Source organism: Gouania willdenowi, chromosome 5 (genome assembly GCF_900634775.1).
Source record: "Gouania willdenowi chromosome 5, fGouWil2.1, whole genome shotgun sequence".
Classification (NCBI taxonomy): Eukaryota; Metazoa; Chordata; class Actinopteri; order Blenniiformes; family Gobiesocidae; genus Gouania; species Gouania willdenowi.
This window is the reverse complement of record NC_041048.1, coordinates 2,690,133-2,706,060: the sequence shown is the minus strand read 5'-3', so window position 1 is coordinate 2,706,060 and position 15,928 is coordinate 2,690,133. Positions and strand designations below refer to the sequence as shown.

General features: G+C 33.6%; 1 protein-coding gene across 1 annotated transcript in view; it reads left to right on the top strand.

The window, feature by feature from the left end:
* Positions 1-15,928, top strand: part of ptprt (protein tyrosine phosphatase receptor type T) — a 341,442-nt gene that overhangs the window by 221,943 nt on the left and 103,571 nt on the right. Inside the window, exon 16 of the mRNA XM_028445860.1 lies at positions 3,712-3,847. Coding sequence (XP_028301661.1) covers positions 3,712-3,847 — 136 coding nt within the window. The remainder of the gene's footprint in view (positions 1-3,711; positions 3,848-15,928) is intronic.

Sequence of the window (15,928 nt, the reverse complement as noted above, 5' to 3'; positions counted from 1 at the left end):
AAAAACAAAAGCTCACAAATGACATTTCACCGACAAAAATACTTTAAAAAATACACAAAACGACAGAAAAAATATTTGTGAAATTAAAACAAAACACAAAAATGATGACAAAAGTACTACAAACTTCCACAAAACAATACTAAATCACAATAATACAAAATACACAAAAGTACATAAAATAATACAGTCACAGCAAAAACACAAAACAACAAAAGTTAACATTATGACAGAAAAAACAAAAATACACTTAGATACAAAAATGTATACAGTAGACAACATAAATACACAGAACACCAAAAAAATAAAGCAAATTGTACAAAAATACACTTGGTAAAATTACAAAACATGAAAATGACTGAAAGTACACAACATGAAAAAAAATACACAACATGAAAAAAAATACACAAAACTACAACTAAATCACAACAGAAACACAAAAACCTAAACCAAAGCAGACAAAATGACAATGAAAAACACAAAAATGACAGAAAGATACAGCAAATTACACAAAAGTACACAACGAAGCACACAAAAATACAGAAAAGGACTGAAAAATAAAGCAAATTTTGCAAAAAATATGCAACGTAAAGATACAACAAGAACACAAAAACAGCTCAAAACTACAAAAAATACGCAAAACTACAACAAAACACACTAAAGTGCACAAAACAAAATCATTCAGTCCCAACAAACTAACTGAAAAAAACATAAAACTACAAAAAACATACAACATATCACCAAAGCTGCACTAGACAGCAGAAAATACACAAAATCACAACAAAAACACTCATAATCACATCAAAAATACATTAAAAAAAGACAAAAAAATGTACTAAATGACTCCAAAAACACAGAAAAAAAGAAGAAAAACACACAAATCGTGTGTTTCCTGTGTTAATGCTCAGATTGGTTATTATTACAAATGCTGACCATCAGATTAGATACAATCACAACAAAAACATGTAAGATCAGACCAAAAACTGCAAAAGTATCAAACAAATGCTGAAATAAATGTAAAATATGGCCCTCAGGTCAGAGACTTACAGTTACCCATTTCTGATCTAGATTTTACACGTTAGATAAGAAAGACTAATGGCACGTTCACACTATACGCATCAAAAGCGTCAGGTTTACATAGACAATACATGGTGGACGTGCTTCTAGGGAGCGTCAGAGGTCCTGCTGTGCGTCCCACGCTTCCTGTGTGGCGCGTTTTCAAGCTTTACGCACGGCGGACACTGTGGGTTTTTAGATTTCAAGCTTTTGATGCTAGAGTTGGGATTGTTGAACTTTTGGGGCATATCGCAGTGTGTTGACCAATCAGGAGCGTTTCCTATCTGTGACTTATTCAGAATAATGAGAAAAAAAACACTGACTGGAGGCGGAGACAGATGGACAGGGACTCTTCTGCTGGAATAGACCGTCTCCTGGTAGGAGATGCAACCGCTGATGCAGGTCAGCAGGTCTTCAAACTGGGCACAGGAGAGACGGAAGTAGCGCTGAAAGAGACTCTCGTCCGAGTGCAGCTCTGGTGAATCCAGAAACGGCGCCGAGGAGCAAATAAAACCAAGCCACTTTCTGTAGAGCTGATAAACGGGGGTCAGGGGGCGTGTTCTGCAAGGAACTCTAAACTTTATTCTCCATTCACCCACTCTTCTCTATAACCCTCTGACATCACAGTGCACACACTGAGTCACATCCGACCAGAAACTCCGCCTTCTCAACACAATAATGTGTCCATCACTTCACAGTCACTGGTGAATTATGAACGTAACTGATCACCACAATATCATCCATTGAATGAACACCACTGGCTACAGAGAAGCCCCTCCCCTCGACGTGCTCGCTTCCCAACTTGTTTGGACGCGCGTCCAGAACGTCTTCAATGCTGGTGACAAGCGTCCAACTGTGTTTGGTGTGAACGCAGCATAATTCTATTACCCAAAGGTTAAAATCTGTAAAACATTTTTATTGTGTGTATTTCACATTATGGAGTTCTGAGCTGCTGCACTGATACTCCGCCCACCTGATGTCGGACTTTATTTGATAAAGCGAGTGTAGTGAATATATTTTCTTTTCCAAACTAAATGTATGAAATAGAGACGGATGCTTTTGGAGCGTGTCAAGGTCAGGAACTTTAAAGATTAGTTTCAGTTGTTTCCTCTGCTGCCAACCTTGTGTTATTGTTGCAAAGAGAAGAACACGACACATGGAAATAAACGTTACGTGTAGCTTTGATGAATCCAGATATTCAGTAAAGGTTGTGTGAGTGTGTGTGTGCGTGAGTGTGTGCGTGTGTGTGTGCGTGTGTGTGTGTGTGAGCTGCTAACTTGATTCACTCGTGCATGGCGACCTTGCAGATCCCACAAAGGACCAGAGTGTTCTTTTTTTCATTAGAAATCCTCTTGAACAACAACAATCTTTCCTCTGTGTATAGCCTCACACACCTACGCTCTAAGCACTGACTGTATAATTTCAACATTATTCAAAAAAAAAAACAAAAAAAAACATTTTAGACGCACAAACGAATCTTAATCTGAACTTTAATGTATTTCTGTGGCCTCTGATTGTGGAGGGTCTGACCCTTAGTTACATTGACCCTCATTTATCAACCTTACATGAAAACAGGTGTAAATTTTACTTTTTACGTCCTCCTATTTTGGAGGCCCCGCCCACTGAGGTCAAACAAGAAAATAATATTTTCCAAGATGGTGGAACTAACCAAACATGTGCTTTTTGAACGTGTGAAAACTGGAATTAAAGAAGTTCATTTAAACGCTCTGTGGAACAGAATCAGTTACTGAGCAGAAGTCTGCCCCCCTGTGTGCACTGGCAACCACTTCACAACGACGCAGATTTACACACGTTTTCACGCAAGGTTGACAAATGAGGGCCGATGCGTTTACGCACATTTGTAAAAAGGATTAAAAACAAATATTTTGTGTGTTTTTTGCATTGAGCTTGTTTTTACACTTACATGTAAATCTGTGTGGAGTCTTTTGCATGACTTACCTCCTCTTTGGGGTCAAATGTATCCATCACTTTTGTTATTTTTCTTATTGTAAACTAAAGCTTTAAAGTGGATTCACTACATCACGTGTCAAACTCAAGGCATGGGGGCCAAATCCGGCCGTTTGGAGCATCCAATTTGGCCTGTCGGAGAAAATAAAAATGACAGATGAAAAAATTTAAATCAACACTCCTGGTCATTTTATGGCATGATTGCAGTCATTTTTAATGTTTAACTGTTGAAAAAACTCAACATTCTTACAAAATTCTTAAATTTTCCTCAAAATATGACATCATATTTTCTTTTATTAAATAGAAGATTCTGTTACTTATTGCTTGGATATGATTTTTTTTTTTTTTACATATTTTGTATTTTATGTATACAGTGTAAGCTAGGGCACAATAATGTTGAAATTACTCGTTTTTTCGCGTAAAATCTGTGGCCCTCTGGAGATCAAACTGATCTGTATTTGGCCCCTGAACTAAAATGAGTTTGACACCCCTGCACCACATGGTCACTGCCATTATTACATATATTATTGTGTGCATGTGTTCACATACGTGTGCGTTAGTCCATGTTTGTCCTTCCTTGAGTTTTTACGTCCATGTTTTATCAGGTCTGTTTGTAACATGTTTGCAAATGCCTCACTGTCTGAATTGTTGTGTGTGTGCGTGTGTGTGTGTGTGTGTGTGCGTGTGTAGGTGCATCCACTCAGGACTCGGATGCAATGGAGCCAGAGAAACAGGTGGACGGCACGGTGAAAATGGCCGGCGTAATCGCAGGAGTTCTCATGTTCATCATCATCCTCCTCGGAGTCATCCTCACGTTCAAGCGCAGGTAGGTACAGTGAGTTATACAGGAAGTCCATTTAGCATACAATCGTTTGAAAGGAGATTGGTTTAAAAGCTTTGTTAAAAGCTGCTAACCACCACAAAAAACACATTTTTAAAACTCTACCTGTGTGCGTGTATGTGCGTGTGTGTGTCATCCAATACTTGTTCTCAAGCACGACTGATGCCAAAAAACACTGGCAGAGATATTTCTGTTGTTTTTACTAAATAAAACAATGGCGATGTTGATAATATGGTCAAAATCAGGAAAACAGCAAATAGGTTATCAAACCAGAGCAAAAATGACGTGTATTACTGTCATGATTACGATGGATATACATTATATTGATGTATTTTGAAGGAAAACACCCCCCATTTATTTGTTCATAATAAATATTATGTTTTCAATAATAAGTACTTTATCTGATGCAATAATTTTTACATGTCTTTATGTTACTTGTGAAAAACGAATAAACAATAAATAATTATAAGACACAGAGTAAAGGATTTTCAATATAATGCGAGTGGTGAAATAACCCAAAGTAAAAAATTGTTTTATATCCCAAATAAGAGTAACATTTATACTGTAAATTAAAACAGAGATTACATTTGTTTCTTACATTCCCACATGTAGTTGGGCGTGTCACCCTAGAACCAACGCATACAGTATATGTGACTAATCATTAGTGATGTGAACAGTCTATGTTCATAGCTCTAAGCTGATCACATTACAGGGAGCTGAGACATATGCTAAGTAGTTTACTGAAGAACCAAACACACATGTATAGCAGATATTTCTGTATATTCTGAGAGAGTAGGTGGAGCTGTATTATTATACCATTTTACAGTTTCTTATGTGATTAATTCATTCATTACATGAATGACCACTAAACTGGTCATATCTCAAAAAGTATTCATTTGATCAAACTAAAAATGTACATTGTGTTTACTGAATGATAAGGCAACAATTGCTAAAAATGCGTGGGCCACTGTTGGCCCCGCCCCTTTTATAAAAGCTATCACCTGTGGACTGAGATAATTGTGAATAGAGCTAGAGTGAGTATTGGGTAACTAGTTAGCATAGCATCAATTGTTCTTTAGAGATTTGATAGTATAAACTGGGCGTATCTTAAGCTGATCTAAAAGCCCCGCCCATAATGAAGGCATCTTTTAAAAAAAATGTATTTCAAGCCAAAACCCTGGGTTTTAGTTACTCATTAACAGAAGTTTTCTGCTTCTACAGGACTCCAAATCCCACAATGCAATGTGGGAAACTTCAAGTGAAATGACCATTTATCAACAAGACGTTTATAATCATTGTTGGGAGTAACTAGTTATTTCTGTATTATATTACACTGATATATTCCTTTTTGAAGTAACTCAGTAGTGAAACGTGGTAATAATATTACTAGTAACAATTAAAGTAACTGAAGTTATGTGCATATTATTATTTCTCAAATATGATCATTATAGTTAAATATAACTCATAAGGGACAAAAAAGAGCTCCTGAAACAACAGAAGTATTTGAATTAAAACTTGTTATTCAAACACTATCAATGTGATATAATTAGTGTTCGGGACCAAAATTACATTTAAAATAACTGTAATATTACAATACAAATATATTACATTTTTATCCCCTTAACAAGTAATTTAAATATATTGCTAGTTTAGAGTAACTTACCCAACACTGTTTATAACGGAGTCAAAAACCCATGTTTGACGTTAGTTGATGAATAAAATCGAGGGTTAATGAGAACAACTGTTGGATGACACACTTTTAAAAATGTGGTTCTAAGCAGCTTTAACAAGTAGAAGATCACAATTAGCCTGTTGAAGCTAATAATCATCTGTATTTACATTAAACCAGTTACTGGTAATTGAGGAATTCAGTGTTGACAAAAGTTAAGAATAATTACAAAAAAAAAAAAGAATTTAAAAAAATAAAATAAAACAAAATTACAAAAGTTTTACTTTTAAACTAGGGTGTCAGAGCCACTTAACAGAGAATTATTAAAATTTATATAAAGAAAATATAGTGTGAAAAATATGTTATGAATGTGTAAATCCCAAAAGGATTGTAAAATAACTCATTTACTCTAGTTGAAAATACATACTGGCTTTATTCCATCACCTTCTTTCCTTCTTTTTCTTTACTTTTCTTTACTTTTTTTTTACTTTTTTTTTTACTTTTCTTTACTTTTCTTTACTTTTCTTTAAGGCTCCATTCATTTCTTCATTCCTATTTCCACTAGAATATTCTGCAGCGCTCAAACACAACCTGTGTTTTTTAGCTTCCATGACGACACGCACAATAAAAGTTTTATTTTTCTACATTATGTGTAGAACAATGAAAAACAATGATTCATTTCAACTTTTGAGTTAAAATTCAGTCCAGACACATTGTTTAAAGGATTTTTGGTGGATGAAGTAAAATATAATCATTATTTTTTTATTGACATAATAGTTCATAATTGTATTACCGTTAACATGGAAACCATCAGTGTCCAAATTTGGAAGAATACTTATTTATTTGAAGGTTTCAAAATAGAGATTTTCAAAATAAATGTCAGTCTAGAAATACTGAAGAAACGTTGAAATGTGGTGTGTTTACCAAATACTGCCGGTATGAAGTATAATTACAGTTAACGGTTGGTGCAAAGCAGTATTCTGAGATTTATTTGCTTTGTATATGAAACGCTGACTCATAACCATTAATTTTAGCAACGATTTGATTCGATTCAAGGACAATATTGGTAAATTTAGAAGGATTCAGTGATTTAAGAATTGATTCAGTAACTTTTTATTCATAATAATAATGTGTACAGTGTGAGTGAACTTCATAAATTCCTGTTGTTTCTTGTAATTAAATTATCTATAAATAATTATAGACATAAACAAAGTACACAACATTTATCATCAAATATATTCACACTTTATTTGAGTAAAGTCCAACCAACACTTTAGTTTAAGTTTTACTTTTCTGCGCTCTTTTTCAATAATGAATAAGTTTACCTGACTCTTCTGATTGTTTTTTTAATACCTGAAATCTTAAACTTGTTACTTTTAGTTTTAACATCATAATCATTATAAGGCTTTCTGGAGAGTAGGGTGCATCAAACCCCGCAATATATTCAAATCAATTTGTCCCTTGTTTAATTATGTTCAAATAACCAAAATATTTGTTAAATCAATTTATATTTATGAATCCACCTAAAGGTTGATATTTTTCATATGCCCCATTATGAGCAATTTTTTTACATTTAATATAGCATTTGGGTTGTTCTTATGCTGTAATAAATCATGTATTTTGCTTTGGATAATGAGACCTATAAGGCAGTATTGACATGTTTACACATAATACATATTTTCTATTATTGATTTTTTTTTAATTTTTTCACTGGCTTGGTGGACTACAATTTTTTTAGAAAAGTATTTATTGGTAAAAACTCTCCATAAACCTTTGATGGTGAGGTTAGTTCACCATATCATAGACTTCCTTTACTTTTTCATATTGTACTCTACAGTTTGGCCTTTTGGTCACAGGAAAATTACTTTGACGTGTCTTTTAAACTCTATAAATTATTCTGTGATATTAATATTTTAAGGTGTTCTTACACATGTTCTAAATGGCTTCTTTTTTTTTATGCTGCTAATAAATCAGTAATCGTGCAAAAAAAAAAAATATGTATATATATTTTAATTTCTTAGGTTTTCTTAATTTACATGGATGATGTTTGATGTCGAATACTATACACAAGCGCCACTGAAAAAAGGACAAACAAGGTCTAATATTTGTTTTATTGTTAAAATTGTTAAATATTAAAGTCATATTTTTATAAAAAAAAGTCAAAATTCTGAGATTGAGGTCAGAATTCTTACTTCTTTTCTCAGAACTTTAATAATATATATATATATTCCAAAATCCTGCAGTTTTCCTCAAATTATTCCACAAAATTTCCCAAAATGAAATAGAAATTGGTCAAAAAACCAAGGAAATTTAAAATGAAGTGTCATTTTTAAGAATAATAATAATCTAAAGATAATTAGAAATGCAATTTTAATCAGTATTTTTCATTTTTATTTGACCAATAACTAGACATTTCAGGTGACCCCATTTTAATTCCAGGCAACCCCACATGGGGTCTTGACCCCATGTGGGGTTGAAAAACACTGCGTTACACCCTCACTAATGGCAGAGCAAAGTGTTTGACATGCCTTTTAAACCCTATAAATTATTCTGTGATATTATTATTTTAAGGTGCTCTTACACAATGGCTTTTTTTGGACAGCAAACATGAGGATGCTGCTAATAATGGGATGTAAAAGTGAATAACACTGGACGTCACTGAAATCTTAATGGGAATTCAATGTCTGTGCGTCCAGGTGTCCCTGTGGGCTCAAAAAAAGAAGGAAAAGCAGCACCAGAAGAGACACTTTTCATATACAGTTTAGAGGAGTCTGGATGAATAATTAATATTAGTAAAGGCCTAAACTGTGGCTGCTTTCTTTGTGATTCCAAAGACGTAGAGTTCTTTTAAGTACACGACAAAACAATAAAAGCTCCAGAGTTGCAATATGAAGGAAAAACAGGGCATTGAACAGTTGAAAAAGCCCAAAGCTTTTACAATATTTAGTGTATTTTGTATCTATTATTTCTAAATGTGACCTTAAGAACACAACTAAACTTGTTTGGAATTGACTTTAACTTAAATGTCAGGCAAACATTATAACATTAACATGCATATGAAATAGTCCTCAGGTTAGATTATGGAACTAATGACGAAACAGACGACGAACATTTAGTTTAAACTGGCAAATAATGGGCATGACAAATCATTAATGTGGTTAAATTGTCAAAAATAAACATGAAATATGGTGAAAAGATGTTAAAAGTGACAATAATGGGTCAACATATGTGACATTAGGTGGAAAAGTGGAGGAAAGGGTTTATAAGTGCTGAAAATGTCTTGAAAATGGAAAAAATGGCTGAAAGTGGCAGAAATGAGAGTAATGTAGCAAAAATACATTAAAAGGAGCAAAAATATGGCAAGAAAAAGTGATGAAAATAGGTTAAAATATGGCAAGTTTGGTGTAGTTGCAGAAAAAGGGTAAAAATGAGGAAAAAATGGGCTGAAATTGTTAAAAAAATAATATTCCTATAGTTAAATCTAGTTTTGTTTTACCTTTGTCTGCACATGCTGTCAAAGGTCAACACTAACGAAATGCAATCTTTTACAGCAATGTATGTTTTGTTATTGCAATTAAATAAATGAATTTATTTTATTCCCTAAGGAAGGGTAAGAAACACTTTATTATAGGGAGGATGTAAAAAGGGAGAGCAGTGTTACACCTGGGGGAGGGGATGGGGAGGAGAGACTCGAGGTGGGAAATGCAATGTAAAGGGTGGTTATTATTTTAAAGTGAGAGTGAGATGTGAAGTTGGAGTTGTGTATATTGTACTTATTGTGTTGTGTAATCAAGCCATTCTGGTGATATAATGGTGGTGCTGTGGACAGGGGGAAGGTGTGAGTGGTAATACCTAAAACAGGTATTTAGGATCAATGTGTCTAAAGTTAAGCCCAGTATGAGTTTTATCCCACATCCCAAGGCCAGTGCATCATAGACCAGTGTGTAAGAACCGCCACTGTAACCCAAGCGCCATGAAACAATTGTAATATACAACTATAATTTTGGCTGGAAAAATACTGAGTGATGAAGTGGGGTTTTAAAAATCACAGACATTGGTTAAACAGACTGAGATAGTGGTAAAAAGGGTTCACAATGTCAACATTAGGGAAATAATGGATACGACAAATCATGAATGTGGTTAATTTGGCAAAAATAAGCATGAAATTTGATTGAAAGAGGTTAAAAGTGACAATAATGGGTCAACATAGTATGTAACGTTAGGTGGAAAAGTGGTGAGAATGGTTTATAACGTTGAAATGTGATGTGGAAGTGGCAGAAATGGGAGTAATGTAGCAAAAATGTATTAAAAAGAGCAAAAATATGGCACGAAAAAGTGATGAAAATAAGTTAACAGGACTCAGAGACATCAATACTCAACAATATATTTATTCAGCACATGTCACTTTTAAAATTAATGTATATTTTAACTGCATACTGTTTTTTTATACTGCATTACTGATCCATATTCATATTCTGATTGATACATTTGGTTATAGTGTTTTGTATACTTGGATTGCTCCAACAGTATGTTGTTGTACATGTACAGTGACAATAAAGATATCTGATCTCATCTACAATATGGCAAGTTTGGTGTAGTTGCAGAAAAAGGATAAAAATAAGTAAAAATTGGCTCAAATTGTTTAAAAAAAAATATTCTTTATTCTTTGAAGGCATCTGGTGACCCCTTCCCAGTGTCTCATGACACTAAATACCATGTACTGGTTGTTTAGAGAAAAATACATGAAATATTCCTACAGAGAAAGAGTAAAATAATGTTTTTCCAGGCCACACCCCTTAGTTTGTGTGTGTGTGCTTTCACTGCAGTGAGACATGTGAGGGATGAAGCTGAGACGTGGACAGTTAGTCGTTAATCCTTTTCCATCCCAGTAGTCTCAGTAGATGTACATTTTACATTTAGATTTACATTTAACATTTAGATTTAGATATAACATTTAGATTTACTTTTAACATTTAGATTTAGATATAACATTTAGATTTAGATATAACATTTAGATTTACTTTTAACATTTAGATTTAGATATAACATTTAGATTTAGATATAACATTTAGATTTACTTTTAACATTTAGATTTAGATAACATTTAGATTTACTTTTAACATTTCGGTTTAGCGTTTAGATTTAGATTCAACATTTATATTTATATTTAACAATTACATTTAACATTTACATTTAGAATTACCATTTACATTTAGATTCATTTTTCATGTTTACACATTTTGAACAATGACTGTTTTACAGGAATTTCTGTCTCAAATGTGAGGAAAATGAGTTAAATGTTCAAAATATGAAACAGTGACTGAGTTTTTACATTGGCCACATCACACTAAAGGGCATATTAATATTTTATTTAAACATTTTAAATAAAATTGATTTTATGGGACCGATAGTAGTAAACGATAACTAGTTAAGTTCAAGAACAAAACATAGCCTTATGACCTACATCAAAACGGAAACAGAGTATTAAAGTTAGGGAAACTTGAGATGTGTCCAATATTTAGATATTGTTCATAACTTGTGTATGTTTAGAATGTGAAACCTTCATAGATACTGGTAACGTTAAACACTTTGTTTGATATTTTTCTCAACAATAAAAGATCTGCCATAGTAATGGAGATGATGCACAGCCATTCTCATGATGTACAGTATTTATCAAAGCAACCTCACTGACTCCACTTTCATGCCCTTTTATGTCTTTCTCTATCTTCCTGTTTCCTGTCTTTGGCTCCTCCCCTTCCTGTCCCGCCCCGTACCTGCCTTGTCCTTCTCGCTCCGATAGAGAAATTCACACGTGGAGAACTCTGAGCGTGGGGTATTGTATGTTTGTTTCTAGACGTGATTGAATCCACTCTGTTCCTTCACTACGACTCCTACATTTATCTGGCATTGACTCGCCAAACGCATCTCATCACTGCGGCTCTGTCCAAAAAAGAAAGGACGCGATGTTCTGAAAGGAAAAGTTGAACTCTAAATATGTGAGCTAGATTTGTGCCGTCTTAAAGGGATCCTCCACTGTTTCTACAAAAGAGGACAAAAATCTTTTAAATGTTCTCATTAGTAGATCTTTGTCTAAAAAAAACACTTTATTATGCACCATATTCAATTAATTAACTTTTAAAAATGGGACTTCTTTACAGTTTTATAGCCTGTGTTTCTCCATTTTGAAATCATGTGATTGATGATGTCACACGGCCCCACTTCCTGTAAACATCCCATTGTTTTCTATTGGAGTGAAACATTCAGCCTGATTTTTAGATCATTTAGTAGATTTTTACCATTTTCAGTTGCTCTAAAAAAACAGAAAAAGGTAAAGATGTCGATATAAACCTCTTTTTTATTTATTTTTTTACTGATTGAAGGTACAATCTGTGACTGTGGGGGGGCGACAATTCCAACTTTGCGGTTTGGCAGTAGACAATAAAGCAGAGAAGAAAGGCTCTCCTCTACTCTCCCTTAAACAGTGTGCTGACACGCTCTGGTGGCTGAAGTTGGCGAGTAATTCACAGACTGTTGAAGACACACAAACCGTGAAGATAGAAGGACTTTTGGCTGGGAGTCCTTCAACCGTCCATGATTTACTCGCTAACTTTAGCCACCAGAGCGTGTCAGCGCACTGTTTAAGGAGAGCTCTTCTTCTCTGCTTTATTGTTTACAATGAAACCGCAGAGTTGGAACGGTCGCCCCCCACAGTCACAGATTTTATCTGTTTTTCATCCTCTCGCTAAACAAATGAAGTTTACATCGACATTTTTAATAATGCGAACAAAAGCAGCACAAGTTGTTATTTTGACTAAAAAAATCTGCTAAATGTTTTAAAAATCAGGCTGAATGTTTCACCCTAATAGAAAACAATGGAATGTTTACAGACAGTGGGACCGTGTGACATCATCATCCAATTTTTAAAAGTTAATAAAATAAATATGGTGCATAATAATGTGTTTTGTTAGTCATGGATCTTTTAATAAAGGCATTTCTGTATGGTTTTGTGTATATAGTTTTCTATATGTTCGTGTATATTTTTAGTGTTATTGTAGTTTTTAGCATTCATTTTGTGTGAGTCATTTATATTCAATCTGTGTATTTTTGTCTTGCTTTGTGTATTTTTATGTTATTTTGTACATATTTTTGTGTATATTTAAAGATTTATTGTGTTTTTGTACGTTTTTGTAGTCTTTTTGTGTATATATTTATAGTTTTATTGCAATTGTGTAAACATTTTATAGAAAAAGGAGCAAACGGGTCAAATAATGGATGGACGGATGTTGTTTTGTTTTGCACATACAGTATTTGTGTGTATATTTCAGTTTTATTGTGTTTTTGTATGCTTTTTGGAGTCATTTTGTGTGTTTGGAGTCATTTGTATGTATTTAAATGAATGTGATGCATAGTTATGTGTTTAGTTTGGTACATTTCAAAGATTTTAGGCCACTTTAGTATCAGTGGAGGACCCCTTTAAGAAGCACAAAGTACTTGTGGAGGCTACACATCCGTTTTCTTGGAGATCATGAAACCTTTTATACTCTCAGCGGCACCAGTGCAATTTCATACTGGCTGTTATAGAGCAGAAAAAGCTGTTTGCGCTGCTGGATAACGGCCCAATCTCTAACACTAAGTGGTTGAAATGTAGTATTTTTTATTTTTTTTTCTGTCCTTTGAGAATTCACACATAAGCCATTTTAGAAGTCCTCATTCAGGCACTTGACTCGTGTCCCGCTCGTATCAGCGTTACCGTTATTTGCACTCGTCTGTGCTTTCCTTGATGGGCAGAAAATCTGCAGGAAAAAAACCAACAAAGAAAAATGTGTTTAAGTGGGACTTCTACAATGGTAAAGCGATGAGCCGACAGTTTTAGATGCTTTTGGTAGACCTCACACTCATTATTGTCCCGTTATTTGCATATTTTTATCATTACTGCACGCCATCTGTGCTTTCTTTTGTTTGTTTTGTCCACGTTTTAAAACAATGTCATGATGATTCTCAGAAGTCACTGCATCAAAAACGTGCCCTTTCATTTCGTCAGTTGTGTTGGATTTGCCTGGATGGTCTGTTGACTCCTCTCCCAGTTGTTTGCTTTCATGCATTGTCAACAACTTCCAGTTTACATAAGCCTGCAGGCCTTTTTCTAACTGGGAACTGATAGATTCAGGCAAAGAAAAGAGAACCTGGAGCGGTTGCTTTCATTTATTACGTCCCGCCAGCGTGCAAACAATTTCACAGGAGTGAAGCCAGATAATAAGAAAATTAGTAAATATGTGCGTAGTTTTGGTGAGTCGTGTGTTTGGCTCTGATAAGTAAAACAACGGTGGGTGATTACAATTGTGATGGTTGGTAATAAGTGAAATGAAATATGATATCCAGGATTACCTGATGATTTTTTCTCTTCATTGAAGCCTTTGTGAACCTTTATTTCTGCCAAAAAAGGTTATTTTAGTATCATTTTGTGAGCCAAACATTAACTATAGGCTTGGTTGTGTTCAGGATTCAGTTTGCAGCGTTTATCTATTTTCTCCACAGTCACATGGACTGAAAGTATGATAGAAAAGCAACATGATCATCATCTACATAATGTTAATGAATATGCTGCTGCTGCTGTTCTTAAAAGATGCTTTAATAACATTTAAAGCACTCGTATGATCACATGGATTTACTTTTATTTCTCTTTTTTCCGCCCACATACCAAAGCATGTTTGTCAGTTTCGCAGAATAAAAACTCTAAACCACACATAAGCAACATGAGGCCCTCTGTCTAATAATGTGTAGCACAAAATGACAGCAATAATACACAAAATTATTCTAAAAAAAACATACAAAATCTAATTAAAACTACAAATATACTCAGAAATGTTTAAAAATATCTACAAAACTACATAGAAAATACACACAAAAACACAAAAAATGCACAAATTGAAGTTAAAATTACATATAAATGACTCCAAAAATCCAAATGACTCCAAAAAACATCTATGTATCAATTTTTCCAAGAAACATCCAATATCACAATAAAACTACAAATATACATAAAAAATGTCTAAAATTATATACAAAACAACAGAAAATACACAAAACACAAAAAATACACAAATTGATGCCAAAATTACATACAAATGACTTCAAACACACAAAATGACTCCTAAAAACTAACAAAATCATAATAAAACAAAAAATACATTAAAATATAACAGTTTATACAAAAATGTGAAAAACACAATAAAATATATATATAAATGACTCCAAACCCACAAAATGATCCTTTTTCCAATTGCTAATTTTTAAAAAAACATACAAAATCACAATAAAACTAAGAGCATACATGAAAATTCTGAAATATATATAAAAAACCATGTAGAAAATACACACAACAAAAGAAAAAAATACACAATTACATATAAATGACTCTAAACACACAAAATGACTCCAAAAACATACAAAATCACAATAAAACAAAAAATTTACATGGAAAAACCATATAGAAAATATACAAAGAATACACAAATGGACGTCACATTTACATGTAAATGACTCCAAACACACAAAATGTCCATCCATTAAGAAACTCAACAATATTTGTTGGTGTTTACAGTTTTCCTGGTGCTTTTATCTCATGATTGAGTCATTTCTAATGTTCAACTGTTGAAAAAACTAAAAAATTCTACAAAACCTTCAATTTTCCTCAAATAATTACATATTATTTTCCCTAATTCAATAGAAATTGGTCACAAAACCCTATTACATTTACAGCGAAGATCCTGTTGGGACTGATATCTGTCACTTATTGCTTGGATATAGACGGTTTCTGAAATATTGTGTATTTTATGTTCATGTAGAAGTGCAAACTATGGCACAATAATGTTGAAATGACTAATTTTCCGGCTTAAACTCTGTGGCCTACATGAGATCAAACTGCTCCGTTTGTTGTTTTGAATATTGAAAAAATGACATTTAAAGCAGAAGACTCAAACAAATACAGGATTTAGTTATTGTTAGTGTTTACTTGAGTTGACAGCTTAGACTAGTTGTTTTTTAATGTTTTAAATGAGGCCCAGTGGACTCGACTTGACCTTAAAAGCCTGAGAAATAAACAATGAACTGTCACAAAGACAGAAACAGAATGACGCACTTTGGCTTTAGATGAACCGGCAACACCTCCAGGGATTTTAGTTTCTGTCAAGAAAGAAGAAACTACGAATAACTGATGTCAGCCCTCGGGAGGATCCACTGAAAAAAAAATAATAATAAATAAGTCTAGTAACATGAGTGTGTGGGAGGGGCTTTGTTCCCATATAAAGGATGAGTTTAAAACAGGTGGTAGATTTTGGTTGTTTTAGTTTGCATGTTTCTGGACATGTAAATGATTTTTATTCTTTGATCATCAAGAA